The sequence below is a fragment of the Stegostoma tigrinum genome, chromosome 15, assembly GCF_030684315.1.
Source record: "Stegostoma tigrinum isolate sSteTig4 chromosome 15, sSteTig4.hap1, whole genome shotgun sequence".
In the NCBI taxonomy this organism is placed as follows: Eukaryota; Metazoa; Chordata; class Chondrichthyes; order Orectolobiformes; family Stegostomatidae; genus Stegostoma; species Stegostoma tigrinum.
Genome location: NC_081368.1, coordinates 73,626,789 through 73,648,558, shown reverse-complemented (window position 1 = coordinate 73,648,558; position 21,770 = coordinate 73,626,789). Strand labels below are relative to the sequence as shown.

The 21,770-nt window shown below is 43.5% G+C and overlaps 1 protein-coding gene across 1 annotated transcript in view; it reads right to left on the bottom strand.

The window, feature by feature from the left end:
* The window catches only part of slc25a14 (solute carrier family 25 member 14), a 75,209-nt gene extending 54,638 nt beyond the window's left edge, over positions 1 to 20,571 (bottom strand). The window contains exons 1-2 of the mRNA XM_048544760.2: positions 19,878 to 20,571; positions 6,552 to 6,699 (exon numbers count right to left, since the gene is read on the bottom strand). Coding sequence (XP_048400717.1) covers positions 6,552 to 6,699; positions 19,878 to 19,941 — 212 coding nt within the window. The 5' untranslated portion in view covers positions 19,942 to 20,571. The remainder of the gene's footprint in view (positions 1 to 6,551; positions 6,700 to 19,877) is intronic.
* Positions 20,572 to 21,770: the final 1,199 nt, after the last annotated feature.

Sequence of the window (21,770 nt, the reverse complement as noted above, 5' to 3'; positions counted from 1 at the left end):
AATATGAAATTCGAAAGACAATTGATCAGCATGATCTTAATCAAAGGCAGAGCAGGCTCCAATGTTTGACTGGAGCTCCTCTGCTCCAATATTTTAGGTAAGTAAGAGGGGCTCTTTGTTTACAATCAGTATTTAACCCGACGTGTCTGCATGGTCAGGTCAGAGTTATTACAACACGTTAGGAAGTCACCCTACCCATCAGCTCCAGATTGTTTAGGGTAATCCAATCAGTCCTATTGTCCTATGGATCTCCATGCAATAAAATAATTCATAAGGAATCCAACCATATGCAAGAACTTTTCCAATTCTTTTCAACTATTCCATTTTCCTATCAGTCAACTGTACAGTTTGCACTGTACCTTGACATTTTCACTGCTTCTCAATTGCTTTTGGAGACTGGTAATCTCCAGCAAAGACTTTAATCCAGCCAAGTGAACAACTTGCATTCAGCTATCACTTAATGGAGAAAGCTGTCCACTGAGACAATGATCACAAATAGAGCAGAGCAAAGAAATGGGGTAACTAAAACTGGTCAATGGGGAAAGAAAGATTTTAGATGGCACAGCAATTTACAAAAAGCCTTGGCGGTTTCTTTTTTAAAAGCGTTGGATGAAGCACTTATTTTGTAAAACGAAGGGCCCAATGGGCCAGAGAGACTATTTATTAGACGTGCTACATAGCAGTCAGAACAAGAGATTGGATAGTCAACAATTTAGTAGGAAAGGGTGAAGGGGTCAGGAGGAGGGCCTCATAGATACAATGAAATTGCAGACCTTATAAGAACACAAGGTGGAGAAAGTTCACCTTTGAGCTCAGGTTGGCAAATTTTCTATTACCAGGTAGAGAACATATTTCACAGTTACCGGACGTCACCAAAAACATTGTTGTTGTTTGTGATAGCTTATAGGTAGCTAGCTCCCACCAGCAGCATTGTGGTAATGGCCAAATAGTTGCTTTTCTTGTGATGCTGATTGAGGGACAAATATTGGTCGTGATTCTGAGGAGAACTTGACTACTTTGCTTTAACTTGAACCAGAGGATCTTGAGTGGTCACTGGAGAGGACATAAAAAATTTCAAAAAAATAATATTCGTGGACAGTACTACATGTGGTTTCATCTGGACTTTTGTAAAGTCCTAGAATCAGACTGGAGCCCTGTAACCTCAAACTCCCCCATCTGTGTCAGGGCCAGCATTAATCTGATGGGTTAGAACTGAAAAACATGCTTCCAATAGAGAGTTATGCTCCAAGTACACTCCCAGTTCTGAGGAAGGATCACCAAACTCGAAAATGTTTTCTCCTCCACAGATGCTGCCAGATCTTTTATGCAAATTCTAATTGCTTAATCCTATAAACTGTGATGTCACTCCGAAAAATCTGTGCCACACCCTATCCAAAGACAAAATCACCAGGCAACTAAACAGATTGGGCTGGAAGAACCATTCCCATTGATGAGAACGGAGGATACCATTTTAAGGTGTTTTGTTAAACAAGCAGGAGCCACATGAGGAAAAACAGTGACACACAGATTGGCTGGAACATATGCCTGTGGTACAAGCAAATCCAATCTTTAAGGTTAACAAGCAGTGTAATAAAGGAGAACCAGTAGATGTAATACATTTGGATTTCCAAAAGTCATTTGATATGGTACTGCACCTCAGAGGCATTTGAAAAGGTACTGCAAATAAGGCTTTTTAATAAGATAAGTGCCATACTAGCATGGATAAAGGATTGACTAACCAGCAGAAGACAAAGAGTTGAGATAAGGGTCATTTGCTGAACGACAACCAGTAACTAATGAACTGCTGCAGACATCAGTGCCAGGCCACAATTATTTACAATACATTGTGACAATACCATGGCGTTGAGAGGTGTATTTTGTTCTTTTTTAAATAAAGGTTGAGACAGAGGTAGAGAGAGGACTAATCAAAGCCAATAAAGTAAACTGCTTTGAGGTCTTGGATTTTCTTCTCCCAAGTTATTATGAACCAGACCAAACCCCCTCAAAATATATTAAGATAGCTTAAACCCTATCCTTTTCTTATGTTCAAAGGTTAGTGGAAGGCATGTGTTCCAGATGTGATTCGCTTGATCAAACTATAAAGTCTGGTCATACTTTAAGCAAAACACACTTCATTTTCACACTGGAGTTAAAAATATAGACTACTAATTAACTAATTCCGCAAACACACCCTCAGCAAAGGCAAATTCAGTAAAACAGATTATCTCACGTAATCCTGGCAGCAGGAAGAAAACCTTATCTGTAACAGTGACAGAAACCCAGCTTCAAGATCCCAGCAACCGCAAGTTCTGTGGGAACTTGACCCCACCCATTCAGGCTGCTTCTCTTGTTCCAACTTTAAAAAAGAACCCAAGACCTCACAAGCTCTTTAATTCACTGGCTCTGAGCAGACCGCTCATCAACACAATCTCAACCCTTCTTCATTAAAAAAAACCCAAGACAAAACAAAACTACTGCAACATCACAAATATAAATGCCTTGGATGAAGGAAGCAAATGTACCGTAGCCTAGTTGAAGGATGCCACAGAAATAGGTGCGGAGGCAACTAACGAAACTGACAGAGTATAAACTGGGGTAGACAGGTTAAGTGAATAGACAAAAGCTAGCAGATGGAAAAGTGTGACAAAATCTGAGGTTATGTATTGCAAACTTTTTATTAACTGGTACCTGTGGACCAAGAGCGTACCAGTTGATCAAATAATTCAGTAGATGAAGAGATCCACATAATCATAGAACCCTTATAGTGTGGAAGCAGGCCCTTCAGCCCATTGAGTCCACACCGACCCTCAGAGCATCCTACCCAGACCCCATCCGCCTAATCTACACACACTTGGACAGTGAGGGAAATTTTGCACGGCCAGTCCACCTAGCCTGCACATCTTTGGACTGTGGAAGGAAACCAGAGGGCCCGGAAGGCGGCCATGCAGACACGGGGAGAATGTACAAACTCCACACTAACAGGCGCCCAAGAGTGGAATTGAACCCTGGTCATTGGCGCTGTGAGGCAGCAGTGCTAACCACTGAGCCACCCTATCACTGTATAAACTGGATAGAGAACTGGTTGGGTAATAGTAGACAGAGAGTTGTAGTAGAAGGGAGTTCAATCCAGGCAAATGCAAGGTGATGCATTTTGGAAGATCCAATTCAAGAGCAAACTACATAGTAAATGGAAAAGCCATGGGGAAAGCTGATGCACAGAGATCTGGGTATTCAGGTTCATTGTATCCTGAAGGTGGCAATGCAAGTCGATAGAGTGGTCAAGAAGGCATATGGCATGCTTTCAGTCCTTCATCGAAAAAGGGGGATGGGAAATGTGCACCTCCCAGTCGCGAACCATTTTAACTCCCTCTCCCATTCCTTAGATGACATGTCCATCCTGGGCCTCCTGCAGTGCCATAATGATGCCACCCGAAGGTTGTAGGAACAGCAACTCATATTCCGCTTGGGAACCCTGCAGCCCGATGGTATCAATGTGGATTTCACAAGCTTCAAAATCTCCCCTTCCCCCACTGCATCCCAAAACCAGCCCAACCCGTCCCTGCCTCCCTAACCTGTTCTTCCTCTCACCTATCTCCTCCTCCCACCTCAAGCCGCACCTCCATTTCCTACCTACTAACGTCATCCCGCCGCCTTCACCTGTCTGTCCTCCCTGGACTGACCTATCCCCTCCCTACCTATACTCTCCTCTCCACCTATCTTCTCCTCTATCCATCTTGGTCCGCCTCCCTCCTTTCCCTATTTATTTCAGAACCCTTTCCCCATCCCCCTTTTCTGATGAAGGGTCTAGGCCCGAAACATCAGCTTTTGTGCTCCTAAGATGCTGCTTAGCCTGCTGTGTTCATCCAGCTCCACGCTTTGTTATCTCGGATTCTCCAGCATCTGCAGTTCCCATTATCTCTGATCACAGTTGTATAGGACTTTGATTCAACCACATTTGAAATACTACATACAGTTCTGGTCACCACATTACCAAAAGGATGAGGATGCTTTGGACAGGGTGCAGAGGAGGTTTGCCAAGATGTTGCCTGGTATGGAGGATGCTAGCTATGAATAGAGGTTGAGTAGATTAGTGTTATTTACATTAGAAAGACGGAGGTTGAGGGGGTCATGATTGAGGTCTACAATATCATGAGCGATTACAGACAGGGTGGATAGCAAGAAGCTTCCCCACCCCCCAGAGTGGGAGACTCAGTTACTAGGGGTCACTTGTTTTTTTTTTGTTCAAAACACATATTAATGTATAGAAATGTACTGCAAGGGGTATATACATCACTGTTATACTTCACTTACAGCATAAATCACTTAAATAATAATGTACTTTGGCTGAAATAAAACTTACCGGCAGACAGCCCTCTCACTTAAACTCTCAACACTAACTGCTTGGACATCACAGGAATTGCAAATTTTGGTATTTCGGTATTTCAGGAATATAATTTATGTCAGTTTGTTGAGAATGCCGGTTAAAACAAAGTTTGCCATACTTTAGCTGGATGAAAATAGGAGCTGAACATTATTTAAATGAGTGAAGATTGCATAAAGCTGTAACACAGAGAAATTACTTCAATCATTCGCTGGACGTTGGCTTTGCTAGAGGGACCAGTATTTACTGCCCATTCCTAATCGTCCAGAGGGCAGTCAAAAGTCAAGCGCATTGCTATGTTTTGTAGTCACACATAGACGAAACCAGATAAGGACACAAGATTAATGTCTCAGAAGGACATTATTTAATCAGATGGGTTTTTACTAAAATCAGTGTTGGTTACATGGTCACCATTAGGCTCATTTTTTAGTTCCAGAGTTTTGGTGAATTCAAATTCCATCATTTGCCATAGGGGAATTCCAACCAATGTCCACAGAATTTTAATGTACAGTACAGGATTACAAGCCCAGTAATATTCTCACTAAGTCACTGCAGAAGTGTTGCTGGTTCTCAAATTAATCTTAAAGAGTTTGAAAACAAGTTGAGTGAGTAATATGGAAAGCACTGTTGACCTTTTATTTCTAAGAGAATGGAATATTTATTTTATTAATTTATGGAACACAGGCATCACATTTATTGCCTATCCCTAGTAGCCCATGAAAAGATGGTGGTGAGCTGCCTTCTTGTACAGCTGCAGTCCGCATGCTGTGGGTTTGATCCATAATTCTTTTAAGGGAATTCCAGGATTTTGACCTGATATATAACCAATACAACGTGGCCCAAATGGAAATCGGGAGGCCAGCTAAAACTACACAAGGCACTAGTCAGACCACTACAAACACTTTTGATCCACTTATCTAAGGATATATATGCTTGCATTGGAGGCAGTCCAGAAAATGTATCCCAGCAATGGAGAGATATTCCTATGAAGAAAAGTTGAGTAGGTTAGGCTTGTAATCATGGGAAATTAGAAAAATTAGAGGCAACCTTATTGAAACATACAAGATTCGGGGTGGTGGGGGTTGCGGGAAGAGCTTGACAAGATAGGTGCAGAGAGGTTGTTTTCCTCTTGTGAGAGAGTTTAGAGCAACAGTGGACGATATCAGAATAAGGGGTTGCCCATTTAAAACAGAGATCAAGAGGAATTTCTTCGCTTTGATGGTAGTCAATTACTGATGCCTGTAGAGGCTTGGTCATTAAGTATATTCAAGGCTGAGATGGAAATATGTGGTTAGTAAGGGAATCAAGGATTTTGGAGATATGGTAGGGAAGAGGTGAGAATTATCAGATCATCCACAATCTTGTTGAATGGCAGAACAGACTTTGTTCTGTGGGCTGAATAGCCTAATTCTGCTCCTGTGCGTTATGGCAACTTTAATGTAGGTCAATTTTTTAAAAACTAGCACAACTAATGTATTTTGAATGTATAATAAAGGATAATTTTGTACAAGGTATGCTTGAACCAACTAGGGGAGACCATATTAGGTTTAATAATTAGTCTGAGGACTAGTGTAGGACTTCAAAATGACAAAGATGGGTTGGTAGACTGGAGAGACAAGTGACACATGAAATTTAATGCAGGAAAGTGAGTGATACATTTTTGATAGAAAACAGACAAAACAAAGGGTACAATTCTAAAGGGATACAAAGGCTGGGGAACATGGATGCACGTGTCCACAAATCATTGAAGGCAACATGGTACCTTCCTTCACCAGATGAAGATTTAAGCAGCAGATATGTCAAGCTGGGGGAACAGTCAAGCAATGTTATAGAGGTGAAAATAGATGGTTAGGTGATGGGGCAGGTATACACTCAGATACATGGTTGTAAAATCACCTTCAGGTCAAAAGTGACATATTGTGAACATTCTGATTGCACCTCATGGTTTGTATAGAGATGAAAGGCAACAAATTTTGAAATGAATGCTGTGTTTTCCTGGGTGCTGTATGAGAGAATATTTCCATTCTTAACTCACACCCATGTTCCTTGTTCTACACACACCCCTGGCTGAATCAGTCTCTCCAGGCATGACAGATCAAATGGTTACAGCAGAGAAAATCCGTCCTGATCTGATGAATCCCGTTAAATAGAATAAGTGCAATTTACCTACCCGGAATAAAGTGCCCTCAATCCTTCCTCCTTACATATCTTGAGCAAGGCATGTAACATTCCTCTGTACTTAATCTCCTTGTAACGAGAATCAATAAGCTGACCCTGAACCTGCAGCCGAGTTTTTGTCAGGTCAATTGGAAATGTTCCTAAGGGAAAGAGAAAGCAGCTTTTTACGACTCAAAAAGAGCACTATTTCTGCCGAGAAACAGCAAAAATAGATGACATTTACCTGTGTTACAATGGAAAGACAGTGATGTTGTCTCTGCGCTAGCAATTCAGAGACCCAGGTAATTTCCTGAAAGATGGGTTCAAATTCCACCACGACAGGTGGTGAAATTTGAATTCAATAAAAACCTGGAATTAAAAATCCAGTGATGATGTGAAACCATTGTTGATTGCTGTAAAACGTCGTCTAATTTAGAAATATCTTTTAGGAAAGGAAAACTGTCATTCTTACCTAAATTTAAAAGATGAAAGAACTGCAGATGCTGTAAATCAGAAACAAAAACAGAAGTTGCTGGAAAAGCTCAGCAGGTCTGGCAGAATCTGCAAAGAGAAATTAGAGTTAGCATTCTGTTTTGAGGAAGGGTTACCGGACCAGAAACGCTAACTGATTTCTCTTTGCAGATGCTGCCAGACCTGCTGAGCTTTTCCAGCAACTTCCGTTTCTGTTTTTGTCATTCTTACATGTTCTGGTCTACATACGACCAACATTCACCCTAATGTGATATTCCACTGATTGGTCCTCTGGGGTCAGTGCATGGTCGAAACTTCTGCATGCAGAAGCCAATGCATTACATGCCAATCGACACACATGGGAATTCTGAGCGGGTGCACAGTCAGTCATTGAGTTTACAGGGAATGTTGCATGTGACTCCAGACCTTGAACAACGTGACTGACTTTTACCTGTCCTCTTAAGTGGTCTTGCACATCACGTAGTCAAAGGCAACTGGGGATAGGCAACAATTGCTGGCCCAACTAGTGATGCCCACATTGCATGCATGTATAAATTACAATTTAACATGGCCAATCCAGCTGACCTGCACATCACTAGACTGCGGGAGGAAATTAAGAGCATTTGGCAGAAACCCATGCAGACACAGGGAGAATGTGTGAACTCCACATAGTCACCTGAGGGTGAAACTGAACCTGGGTCCCCGGCGCCATGAGGCAGCAGTGTTAACCACTGAGGCACTACGTTTATTCAGAACTGGCTTAGTCGGAAAAGAATCATCTCAGTCTATCACCTGATTTTTTAAGTTGTATGCAGGCAGAAAAGAGGAATTATTCGTGGGGAAAATTCACAATAATATGAAGTCAGAGCAACTTAGTCATGTGGATGAAGTGGAAGGGCTGGGACATTCACTATGGTGAAGGGAAAGCAGAGAGGAGATTGATTGATGTTCAAAAGTCAGGCAGGGTAGAAAACAGAAACTGTGCCCAGCTCAGAACCAGGAAGACACAGATTTCAGGTGATTAGCAAAAGTAGTAATGGAAACACAAGAAGGATCATTTTCTAATAGTCAATGGTTAGGATCTGGTATGCAGTATCCAAGAATTATAGAATTTTACATGTCTCTGCTGACTCCTTAAATAGCCACCCAGTTAGTCCCAGGCGTAACTGCATAGCCCTCTGAAGTTTATTATTTTCAAATACATATCCAGCTCACTTTTGTGACCTCCTATAGCATTCACTTCCACTACTGACCACTAGTTACTAACATACCAACTAGTGGAAACAGAATATCTCTCTTCACCTTGTTAAAATTGATCATAAGAAAGATGTGGATGCTAATTCAATCAAACGTTTTGAGAGAGAGCTAGATAATTCCCTGAACAGAAATAATACATAAAGTTATGGGGAGAACGTGTGATAACTGCACAAGGTTAATGGCGTTATCAAGCAGCCAGTCCAGACATAATGGGGTACTTGGGATTACTCCCTGTCGTAACATTACTGTGATTCTGTGACATTATAATTACGGTCCCAAATGTAAAAAAATGTATTTTGCAGCTTCTGTTCATTGACTCTTCAGGTCTCTCTCTGGTCGCTGCCCATCTTTTAACACAACCTGATGAATGCCTGGGTCAAAGCTGACTCATGCCAGGGCATCCTACCTTCAGGAGTAGAGCCACTGCTCAGGAATCCGCACCTACATCATTGCAGGCTCAAGAGGCTGGTGAAGGGGAGGGCCCTGGCTACAGGGGTGACCAGAGACGGGGATGAGATGGGTGGCGTAGGCTTGGGTTGAATGTTGCTCCACTCAGAAATGCCTTGGTGTGCTTATATGCCACAAGGCAGTAGTGTCCCTAGGGGAGGACAATGGAGTCCTCCCATTTTCCAATCAGGGGCTTTGGGTGGTGGGTGCTGCACACAGTAGTCCCATAAAACTGCAAATAGTGCTGATTCACAGACCAACTACTTATTGTGCAGCGCTGTGGGGTCCATGGATCATGTATATACTGGTTGTGGGCGACTGCATCCCTTTTCAGTCCTTTGAAAAATCTCTTATGCACTTCAATCTCACTTCAGTTCTTTGGGCATCTGGTTGGACAAGTCTGAGGACCGCTTTGAGGGTTCTCTCCTGGGCCTGGCTGCACTGGCTATTAGCAGGATCAGGCAGCAGGCTGTGGAGGGGTTCATTTCTCTTGACTAATTGGCCCTCTTCCACCGCCAAGTTAATGCCCACATGTCAAATCGGACGGTCTACACCTGGGCAGGACTGGAACCAATGTCCTAGGGGCTGCTCTTGCTATTGCTGTTGGGGAGGGTTTAAACTAATGTGGCAGGGGGTTGGGAACCAAATGAGGTGATTAGTGGACAGTAAGGAGTGGTAATTAGGATAATGAAGTCAGTGTGACTAAAGGGAAGGGCAGGCAGAGAGCAGATGATGAACGCAAAGGGACAAGTGGTCTGAGGTGCGTTTGTTTTAATGCGAGAAATGTAGTACATAAGCAGATGAACTTAGGGCTTGGATTAGCGCCTGAGACTTGGTTGAGGGAAGGGCAAAACTGGCAACTAAATATCCCAGGATATAGATGCTTCAGGCGGGATAGAGAGGGGAGGTAAAAGGGGTAGAGGTGTTGCATTACTGGTCAAAGAGGATATCACAGCTGTGCTGAAAGAGGGCACTATGGAGGACTCGAGCAGTGAGGCAATATGGGCATAGCTTAGAAATAGGAAGGATGCAGGAACAATTTCGGGGCTACACAACTGGCCTCCCAATAGCGAGCGTGAGATAGAGGTACAAATATGTAAAGATTATGGAAAAGTGTAGGAGCAACAGGGTGGTGGTGATGGGAGATTTTAATTCTCCCAACATTGACTGGGATTCACTTAGTGTTAGGGGTTTAGATGGAGCAGAATTTGTAAGGAGCATCCAGGAGGGTTTTCTAGAGCAATATGTAAATAGTCCAACTCGGGAAGGGGCCATACTGGACCTGGTGGTGGGGAATGAGCCCGGCCAGGTGGTTGAAGTTTCAGCAGGAAATTCTGTGAGTTTTAGAATACTGATGGACAAAGACGAGAGTCGTCCTAAAGGAAGAGCTGTGAATTGGGAGAAGGCCAACTATAGCAAAATTCAGCAGGAGCTGGGGATTGTGGATTGGGAGCAGCTGTTTGTGGATAAATTCACATTTGATATGTAAGAGGCTTTTAAACAGAGATTGATTAGAGTGCAGGACAGACATGTTCCTGTGAAAATGAGGGACAGGAAGGGCAAAATTAGGGAACCGTAGATGACAGGTGAAATTGTGAGACTAGCAAAGAGGAAAAAAGAAGCATACATAAGGTCTAGGTGACTGCAAGTAAAAGAAGCTTTGGAGGAATATTGGGAAAGTAGGACCAATCTGAAACGAGGGATTGAGGGCTAGAAGGGGTCATGAAAGATCTTTAATAAACAGGGTTACGAAAAATCCCAAAGCCTTCTATTCACACATAAAGAGCAAGAGGGTAACTAGAGAAAGGGTTGGCGCACTCAGGGACAAAGAAGGGAAGTTATGCAAGGAGTCAGAGAAAATGACTGAAATTCTTAATGAGTACTTTCTGTCAGTATTCACCGAGGAGAGGGACGTGATGGATGTTGAAGTTAGGGACAGATGTTTGATTACTATAGGTCAAGTCAGCATGAGGGGGGGAATTGTTGGGTATTCTAAATGGCGTTACGGCGGACAAGTCCCCAGGTCCGGATGGGATCTATCCCAGATTACTGAGGGAAGCAAGAGAGGAAATCGCTGGGGCCTTAACAGATATCTTTGCAACATCCTTGAGCACGGGTGAGGTCCTGGAGGACTGGAGAATTGCTAATGTTGTACCTTTTTTTGAAAAGGGTAGCAAGGATAATCCAGGTAATTATAGAGCAGTGAGCCGGATGTCAGTGGTGGGGAAGCTGCTGGAAAAGATACTGACGGATAGAATCTATTTATATTTGGGAGAAAATGGGCTTATTAGTGATAGGCAGCATGGTTTTGTGCAGGGAAGGTCATGTCTTACCAACTTGATAGCATTCTTTGAGGAAGTGACAGATTGATAGACGTCATATATATGGACTTCAGTAAGGCGTTGATAAGGTTCCCCATGGCCGGCTGACGGAGAAAGTGAAGTCACATGGGGTTTAGGGCAGACTAGCCAGATGGATAGAGAACTGGCTGGGCAACAGGAGACAGAGTTGTAGTGGAAGAAAGTATCCCAAAATGGAGAACTGTGACCAGTGGTGTTCCACAGGGATCCATGACGGGACCACTGTTGTTTGTGATATACATAAATAAGCTGGAGGACACTATAGATGGTCTGATTAGCAAGTTTGCAGATGACACTAAGATTGGTGGAGTAGCAGATAGTGAAGGGGACTGTCAGTGAATGCAGCAGGATATACATAGATTGGAGAGTTGGGCGGAGAAATGGCAGATGGAGTTCAATCCAGGCAAATGCATTTTGGAAGATCCAATTCAAGGGCGAACAATATGGTAGATGGAAAAGCCCTGGGGAAAATTGATGCACAGAGAGATCTGGGTGTTCAGGTCCAGTGTACCCTGAAGGTAGCAATGCAGGTCATTAGTGTAGTCAAGGCAGCATATGGCATGCTTTCATTCATTGGATGGGGTGTCGAGTACAAGAGTTGACAGGTCATGTTGCAGTTGTATAGGACTTTGGTTCGACCACGTTTGGAATACTGCATACAGTTCTGGTTGCCACATTACTGAAAGGATGTGGATGTTTTGGACAGGGTGCAGAGGAGGTTCACCAGGGTGTTGCCTGGTATGGAGGGTGCTAGCTATGAAGAGAGGTTGAGTAGATTAGGGTTATTTACATTTGAAAGATGGACGTCAATGGCAACCTGATTGAGGTCTACAAAATCATGAGAGGTATAGACAGGGTGGATAACAAGAAGTTTTTCATCCCCCAGACTAGGGTCTCAATTACTAGGAGTCATGAATTCAAGGTGAGAGGGGAAAAATTTAAGGGAGATATGCGTGGAAAGTTCTTTATGCAGAGGGTGGTGGGTGTCTGGAACGCTTTGCCAGTGGAGGTGGTAGAGGTGGGCACGATTGCGTCATTTAAGATGTATGTAAACAGATACATGAATGGGCAGGGAGCAGATCCTTGGAAAACAGGCAGCTGGTTTAGTCAGCGGATCTGGATCAGCGCAAGCTTGTATAGCTGAAGGGCCTGTTCCTGTGCTGTAATTTTCTTTGTGCCCCTAGAGGTAGCTGTTGATGTTCACCAACTGCAAGGGTGGGTACAAAGTCTTATCTGTCCTTGCAACACCATTTTGATTTAGCTCATGAACAAAAACAAAGTTGCTGGAAAAGCTCAGCAGGTCTGGCAGCATCTGAGGAGGAGAAAAAAAGAGTTAATGTTTCAGGTCCAGTGACCCTTCCTCAGAACTGACGGTGGCTGGGAAAACGCCAGTTTATATGCAGAAAATACGGAAGTGGGTGGGGTAGGGAGTAAACTATACGACAGAGCCCAAAGAGGGCTTTGGGATCTATCCTATCGTTTACTCCCTACCCCACCCACGTCCCTATATTCTGCATATAGCCTGACGTTTTCCCAGCCACCATCAGTACTGAGGAAGGGTCACCTGACCTGAAACGTTAACTCTTTTTTTCTCCTCCACAGATGCTCCCAGACCTGCTGAGCTTTTCCAGAAACTTTGTTTTTGTTCCTGATTTACAGCATCTGCAGTTCTTTTGGTTCTTATCTGATTTAGCTCATTTCCTTTTCCCCCATCTGCTCCACACTTTCTGATAATTTGCAGTGGAGACAGGCCATTTGGCCCAAACTGGTCCATGCCAACCAAAATGTCCATCCACGCTAATCCCATTTCCCTGCACTTGGCCCATATCCTTCTAAACCTTTTCTATCCATGTATTTATCCAAATGCCTTTTAAATGATGTTAACGCACCCGCCTCAACAACGTCTGCTGGCAGCTTATTCCACATTCTTACCACACTGTTAAAAAAGTTGCCCCTCAGGTTCCCATGTATTCTTTCCATTCTTACCTTAAACTGATGCCATCTAGTCCTCAATTCCCCAACGCTGGGAAAAAGGCCAAGTGCATTCGCCTTATCCATGCCTCACACACTTTTGTAAGATCCCCCTCAACCTCCTACGCTACAAAGAAAATAAATCATAGTTTGTCCAACCTCTCCCTAAAACCTGGTCCCTTGAGTCCTGTCAAAATTCTTGTAAACTTCTTCTGCACTCTTTTGAGTTTAACATCCTTCTTCTCACAAGGTGACCAAGACCGAACACAATATTCCAAGTACAGCCCCACCAACATCATGTACAACTGCATCATAATTTCCCAACTACCATACTCAAGGCCCTGACTGATGAAGGCTAGAGTGTCAAAAGCCTTCTTCACTGCCCTGTCTACCTGCATCGCTACGTTCCAAGAACCATGCACCTGATCTCCAAGGTCCCTCTCTTCCACTATACTCCTTAAGGCCCTACCAGTCACCGTGAAATTCCTACCTTGAATTGACTTTCCAAATGCAATATTTCACATTCATCTAGATTCAACTCATAGTTTGCCATTTCTCGCCCTACTTCTCCAGCTGATCAAGATCCTGCTGCAATTTCTGATAACCTTCCTCACTGTCCACAATACTGCCTACTTTAGTGTCGTGTCCATATTATATGCAATTAGCCACAAGGGTGATTTACTGGAGGTGGTTAGTGGTTAAAAACAAAAAAAAAGTGTCAGGGTGATATTGTTATGTTGCGCGCAATAGCACTTCTGGATGTAAGAAAAAGGTCTCCATGCAGTCATATTTTTAAGGTAGAGGTGGACAGATTGTTGACTAATAAGTGAGTCAGCGGTTATCGGAGAGAAGCAGAAAACAGAGTTGAGGCCGCAACCAGTTCAGCCATGATCTTACTCAATGGCACAGCAGACTCAAAGGGTCAAATAGCCAATTCTGACTCACACGATTGTAGGCACGAGTCAGATCATACCTAAGTGCAGAATCTGCATGTTGAAGTGTATGGAGTATTATCCTATTTACTCTAAACAAGCATTTTTTTTATTCGTTAATGGGATGTTGAAAGTGGAGTTGCAAGTAGGCAGGGTTGTGAAGGCAGCTTTTGGCACATTTGCCTTCATCGGGCAGCACATTCAGCCTAGGAGTTGGGACGTCATGTTGCAGCTGTTTAAGGCATTGATCAGGTCACTTTCAGAATACTGCTTTCAATTCTGGTCTCCCTACTATTGCAAAAATATTGCTAAACTTGAAAGGGTTCAGAAAAGATGTATAATGCTGTTACTAAGGTTGGTAGGTTCGAGCTATAGGGAGAGGATGAATGGGCTTGGGAATTTTTCCCTGCAGCTTTGGGAGCTGAGGGGTGACCTTATAGAGGTCTATAAAATAATGACAGGCATGGATAGGGTGAATACCTAAGGTCTTATTTCAAGGATATGGGAGTCCAAAACAAGAGGGTATAGGTTTAAGGTGAGAGGGGAAATATTTAAAAGGGACCTGAGGGACAACTTTTTCATGCAGAGGTTGGTACATTTATGGAATGAGCTGCCAAACGTGGTGGCAGAAGCAGGTACAATTCCAAAGGTAAAAAAGCATCTGAATGGGTACATGAATTGGAATGGTTTAGAGTGATATGTGTCAAATGGGACTAGATCAATTTGGGATATCTGGTCTACATGGACAAATCAGACCGAAATGTCTGTTTCCATGCTGTACAACTCTATAATTCTGTGAATTTAGCTTGATGGACCAAAATTAATTGTTCATCCCTCAGGGTTCTTGAAAGATTAGAGAGCTGGTCCTTTGAACCACTGTAGCCCATTGGTGCAGGTTAGGGAGAGAATGTGACCCAGCGACATTGAAAAATGGAATATATTTATTTTAATGCAAGGAGTCTTGAGAGTAGGGCAGACAAGTTGACAAGTGTTAATTAACACAATGAATGTGATATCATTGCATCATGGAAACATGATTGGGGGGGGTGGGGGGGGGGGGGGGGGGTGCAGGACTGATAGCTCAATATTCCAGGGTACAGAATCTTTCAAACAGACAGGGGTAGGGTGTTGAGAGAGGAAGTTGTGTTTCAATGTTGATCACAGAGTCAATTAGTAAGGAAGGATGTTATGTTACAAGGCTCCTCAAATGAGGCCATAAGATAGAGCTTAAAAAGGGGACACTCACTTTGCTGGGGGTGTGCTATACACCTTCAAAATGTCAGCTAGAGATGGAAAGATATATGGAGGCAAAGCTCAGAGATGTGTAAAAATAGCAGATTTCAACTTCCCCAATAGTAACTGAGATAGACAAAATGTGAAAGGCTTCAAGGGGGTGGAGTTCTTAAAATGCATCTAGGAGAGTTTTTTAAGGTAGCATGTAACAGTCCATCAAGAACGTGTGTGCTGCTGCACCTAGCTTTAAGAGAACAAGGCTTGGTAACTGGTAACTTGGTGTTACGAGGGACCATTTTGGTGAAAGCACTCATATTTATGTAATATTTAAGGTAATTAGGGATAAGTACTAAGATGGGCTGGAAATAAAGCCTCAGAATTGGTTTCTGGCTAATTTTAAATATAAAACAGGATCTGGCCAAAAGTAGACAGGCAGCAGGATTTTCAAGAAAGCCCACATCAGAACAGTCATCACTCAAAAGGGTAATAGTTAGAAAGAAGGGCCTAAATGTTCCCATAGAGGTGAAGTATGTGACTAACAAGACCAGAGGACGTTGGGATGTCCAGGGAAGTGCAGGATTGGATCAGGAACAACGGGAAGGTTGTGACAGAGACCAAGGGCTCAAAACAGCAGATGCCCACAGGCAGCATAGAAAGTACAGGGATTACTTAAAGAAATCAAGAGAACAAAGAAGGGACATGAAAAAAACTGGGGAGTAACAGTAATTAAAATCCAGAAGTATTTTTTAAATAAAAGAAGATAACCAGGAAAACAGTAGGAACCAGTGGGATCCAAAAGGGACAACCTATGTGTGGAGCCAGAAGACAAAATTTATGAAGGAGGGCTGACAGATGCAGTATAGTCAGATTTTCAGAAAGCTTTTTAAAAAGTCCCCTACATGAGGCTGGTTAGAAAAGTTGTCTGACAATGGGATAGGAGGTGCAGCACTGGCATGTATTACTAATTGGTTAACAGAGTAAACGGAGAATAGAAATAAATGAGTCTTTCTCATGGTGGCAGGCTGTGATTTGTACCTGATCATATTACAAATATCAATGACTTGGAGTTGGTGACCAGATGTAATTCATGTATTTACAAATTTGCATATAATACAAAGCTAAGCGTGTTGTGAAGATTACATAAAACATTTTCTGGAGAATTAGATGGCTATGAATAGGCAAGAACTTGGCAGATGAGATTTATAGCAATAGACAGGGTAAATTGGGAAGGCAACAGCCTAGTGAGATTCTCAACAGAGTGTTAATCAGACACCCAGGTAATGATGTGGGAACTCGGGTTCAAATCCTGCCATGGCAGATGGTAGAATTTGAATTCAATAAGAAAACAATCTGGGATTAAGAGTCTAACTATAACCATGAATTATTGTTGGAAAAACCCAGCTGGCTCACTAATGTCCTTTAGAGAAGAAAATCTCCTGGGCCAGCCTGTATGTGACTCCGGACCCACGACAATGTAGCTGACTCTTAACTGCCCTCTGGGATGTGCAATAAATGCTGCCCCAGCCAATGATGCCTTCAAAATTACAGATAATATATTTCTTTCGGTTGAGGATTCTAGAACCAGGACACAATTTATAAATAAGAGGGCGAAGTCCACCTCACTTAGGTTCAAGATGAAGAGAAATTGTTTTTACTCAGAAGATTGTAAGCCTTCTTCATCACTAGTCATTGTACATCTACACCTTAAGCATACTCAAAGAATGGGTGTCCACAGAAGTCCCTCAATAGACTAGGTATGTTTAGGGTATGTATTTTTGATCACCAGTGTCCCACAGAGCTAAGGGCTTGGATGGGTAAGAGATATTGGAGTATTCAATTAGACCTGATTGTATTAAGAGAATTAAGGTGGATACGTCCCAAGGGCCTGACGGAATCAACCCCAGGATACTGAGAGGTAACAGAGTAGACTTCTGGGCCTTGACTAAGATCTTTGCATCCTCACTAGTCAGTGGAGAAGTCCTGGAGGACTGTTGTGTAGCTAATGTTGTTTCTCTGTTCAAGAAGGGAAATAGGGACAATCCAGGGAAACTACCGACCCGAGAGTCTCATGCTTGAGAAGCTATTGGAGAGAATTCTCAGGGATAGGATTTCTGCACATTTGGAAAAGCATGGCCTATTTAGGGACAGTCAGCATAGTTTTGTGTGGAGCTGGTCATGTCTTACTAACTGGATTGAAATTTTTAAAGGAGTTAACAAAAGTGATCGAGGAGGGTGGAGCAGTGGATGTTGTCTACATGGATTTTAGAAGGTTTTCAACAAAGGTCCCTCACAGGAGACTCATCCAGAAGATTAAGATGCTTAGGCTCCATGGTGACTTGGCTGTGTGGATTCAGAATCAGCTTGCCCATTGAAGGCAGAGGGTAGTGGTGGAAGGGTGTTTTTCTGGCTGGAGGTCTGTGACCAGTGGTGTTCTGCAAGAAACCATACTGGGGCCTCTGCTGTTTGTGATATATAAATGACTTGCGTGAAAATGTGTTTCAGAGATAGTAGGAACTGCAGATGCTGGAGAATGAGATAACAAGGTATAGAGCTGGATGAACACAGCAGGCCAAGCAGCAGAGGAGCAGGAAGGCTGACATTTCGGGCCTAGACCCTCCTTTTTTTCCTGAAGAAGAAGGGTCAAGGCCTGAAACGTTAGCCTTTCTGCTCCTCTGATGCTGCTTGACCTGCTGTGCTCATCTAGCTCTACACCTTCTTACCTCTATTGCATGAAAATGTGGCTGGGTGAGTTAGTAAGTTTTCAGATGGTACAAAGAAAGAGCGGTGGAGTTGTGGGTAGCGTAGAAGGTTGCCAAAGGATGCTGCAGGATAGAGATCAGTTGCAGATAAAGGCGGCAAAATGCCAGAAGGAGTTTAATTTGTGTAAGTGTGAGGTGCTGCACTTCGGGAGATGGACAGTTAAAGGAAAAGTATACAGTTAATTGAAGGGCAGTAAACAATGTTGAGGCATAGAGGGATCTTGGGGTTCAAGTTCACAGCTCCTTGAAAGTGGCCATACAAGTAGAGGGTGTTGAAGAAGGTGTATTACATGCTTGCTTTTATTGGTCAGGAAACAGAGTAAGAGAGTCAGAATGTCATGTTGCAGCTTTATAAGACTTCAGTTAGGCCACAATTTTTAAGAGGATTATGCTCAATTCTGGTGCTACATCACAGGAACAATGAACAAAAACAAAATTGTTGGAAAAGCTCAGCAGGTCTGGCAGAACCAGTGAAGGAAAAAATACAAATCTAATGTTTTGGGTCTGGTGACCCTTCTTAAGAACTGGAAACAATGTGGAGGGTTTGGAGAGAGTGCAGAGAAGATTTACCAGCATGACAGAAACTAAGGGGAGACTTGATTGAAGTCTATAAAATTATGAAATGTCTAAATAGGTATGATGGTCAGAATCTTTTTTTCAGAGTTGAAACGTCTAATACTAGTGGGCATGCATTTAAGCTAAGAGGGGAAAATTCAAAGGCAATGAGAAGCAAGTATTTTTCCACAAAGAGTGGTAGGAATCTGGAACATGCTTCCGGGGTGGTGGTTCAGGCAGACACAACAGAGACATATAAAGGAATTTTAGGCAAGCACATCAATTAGCAACGAATAGAGGGATATGGACCAAGGGCAAGGCGAAAGGGATTAGTTTAATTTGGTGTCATGTTTGGCACAACATCAGGGGTTGAAATGTCCATCCCTGTTAAATTGTTCTATGTTCTATTTATTAAATGGCAGACCACAATCAACAGGCTTTTAGGCCTTTCCCTGGTGCTCCATTCAAAATTAAGGCTGTTGTCTTATGTGTATTTCACTGTTCAGTGAGCACATGTTCTCCCTGTGCTCAGAAGTACAAAGGGATCTGGGAGTGTTGGTCCAGGATTCTCTAAAAGCTAACTTGCAGGTAGAGTCTGTGATTAAGAAAGCGAATGTAATGTTGTCGTTTATCTCAAGAGGGTTGGAATATAAAAGCAGTGATGTGCTTCTGAGGCTTTATAAAGCTCTAGTTAGGCCTCATTTAGAATACTGTGTCCAACTTTGGGCCCTACACCTCAGGAAGGACATACTAGCCCTGGAGCGTGTCCAGCAGAGATTCACACGGATGATCCCTGGAATGGTAGGTTTAACGTATGATGAATGGCTAAGGATCCTGGGATCGTACTCATTAGAGTTTAGAAGGTTGAGGGAGATCTAATAGAAACTTACAAGATAATGTATGGCTTAGAAGGGGTGGATGCTAGGAAGTTGTTTCTGTTAGGCGGGGAGACTAGGACTCGTGGGCACAGCCTTAAAATTAGAGGGGGTAAATTTAAAACGGAAATGACATGACATTTCTTCAGTCAGAGTGGTGGGCTTGTGGAATTCATTGCCATGGAGTGCAGTGGAGGCCGGGCTGTTAGATGCCTTCAAGGCTGAGATCAACAAATTCTTGATCTCACAAGGAATCAAGGGCTACGGGGAGAGTGCAGGGAAGTGGGGTTCAAATGCCCATCAGCCATGATTTAAACGGCAGAGTGGACTTGATGGGCCGAATGGCCTTACTTCCACTCCTATGTCTTCTGGTCTTATGCCTGCATCTAATATCTCATTGCGACAGGCTGACTGGTTAGCAACTACGAACATGGAGGTAGCTCAAGAAGGATTACAAGACAATAAAAGTGTACACTTACCAAACTCAGCGGTGACAGAAGCCAGGCCCCCATAGACGAAGGGTTTCCAGTTTAGGTTGGACATCTCCCGATCTTCGCCAGTTCTAACTTTAAAAGGGGTAAATGCCAATGGAATAATCAGAGAGTTCGCTAGCCAGGCAATGGCGGGTTTGAATACAGTGTTTACCTAGCAGGTGCAACTCAGTGGTGAAGTCTTAGTCTCCTCAGGGCATTTCGCACTCAAGTCAGAGATAGTAGGAACTGCCGATGCTGGAGACTGAGATAACAAGGTGTGGAGCTGGACAAACACAGCAGGAGCAGGAAAACTGACGTTTCGGGTCTGGACGCCTTGCAGTCAAGTCAGTTATCGCAACGAGAATCCTAGAGATACGCTGACTTAACCGAGTGAGTGTGCAAACCTGAAACACAAACAAACCTGAATGTGCACCCTGCCGGCAGTGAGGCTTGTGGGAGCCGGAGCCCTGGGAGGGGCCTTCCCGGACCGCGTTCCTAATCCCTCACCCCGCCCTCTCTATCAGACTCGTCTCCGTGCAGAGAATTTCCCTCAGCGGGTGACAGGCTGTGTCCCTCTCCCTCGATGTTCTGTCTTGGAAAGGGTCAGTCTCTCACTGTATCTCAAAGAGGAAAGAGAGAACCTGACCGTCCTAAAGTGCATCTACTCCTGCATCATTTCCGCATGACCCGGAAACTGCCATTACCGGGGCAACAGGGCCCCGGAAAGGTGAGAGTCATGTTAACTGTCGACGCGGAGATCCAAGGAAATTTAGAGATACAACAGTCAATATGGAGATCTACAAATATGCGCGCAATTTAGAGAGACCCTCCTAAATAGAGAGACGCAGAATAATTAGACAGAACCAGAGACCCACAAAAATAGAGAGTAAGAGATACCCACAGCGAGGCTCGGAAATACCCACAGGAAAGAGGTATTGATAGTAAGGCACAAGTGAAGAGTTTGATGGAATACTCCCCACTTGCCTGGATGAGTGCATCTTCAACAACACTCAAGAAGCTTGACACCGTCCAAGACAAATCAGCATGCATGTTTGGCAGTACATTTGCCAGCATCCACTCCCTCCCTCCACCACCGATGCTCAGTAGCAGCAGTATGTACTGTGTACAAGTTGCACTGCAGAAATTCACCAAAGATTCTCAGATAGCACCTTCCAGACCCATGACCACTTCCATCTAGAAGGATAAGGACAGCAGACATATGGGAACACCACCACCTCCAAGGCACTCACCATCCTGACTTGGAAATATATCACTGTGCCTTCACTGTCGCTGAGGTAAAATCCTGGAATTCCCTCCCTAATGGTATTGTGGGTCAACTTACAACAGGTGGACTGCAGTGGTTCGAGAAGGGAGCTCACCTTCTCAAGGGTGACAAGGGATGGGCAAGAAATACTGCCCAGCCAGTGACACCCATGTTTCACAAATGAATAGGAGAAGAAAAGTAATTAGAGAGACCCAGAGAAATCTACAAGATATTGAAGGGTCTCAGCGGGACCGACGGTAAATCAGAGCGGGACCGACGGTAAATCAGAGCCCTGAGAAACCCAGAGTAAATAGAGACCAGACAGACCCTCACATAATTTGAAATAAGCAGAAATAACCACTTGTAAGTAAGAGTGATTCAGAGATAACAGGTATATGGAGAAAACCATGGCGAGTGATAACCAGAGAACCACAGGGAATCAGAATCTGCATAACAAAAGGTAGCTACAAGTAATCGGAGATAAATCACCTCTAACTGGAAATAACCACAGACAGCCAGAGATAACAGATCAATAAAGATAACTGCACATAACAAGAAATAACTATAAAGGCATTAGGGTGGGCAAGTCCCCTAAAAGGCATTAGGGTGGACAAGTCCCCAGGTCCGGGTGGGAT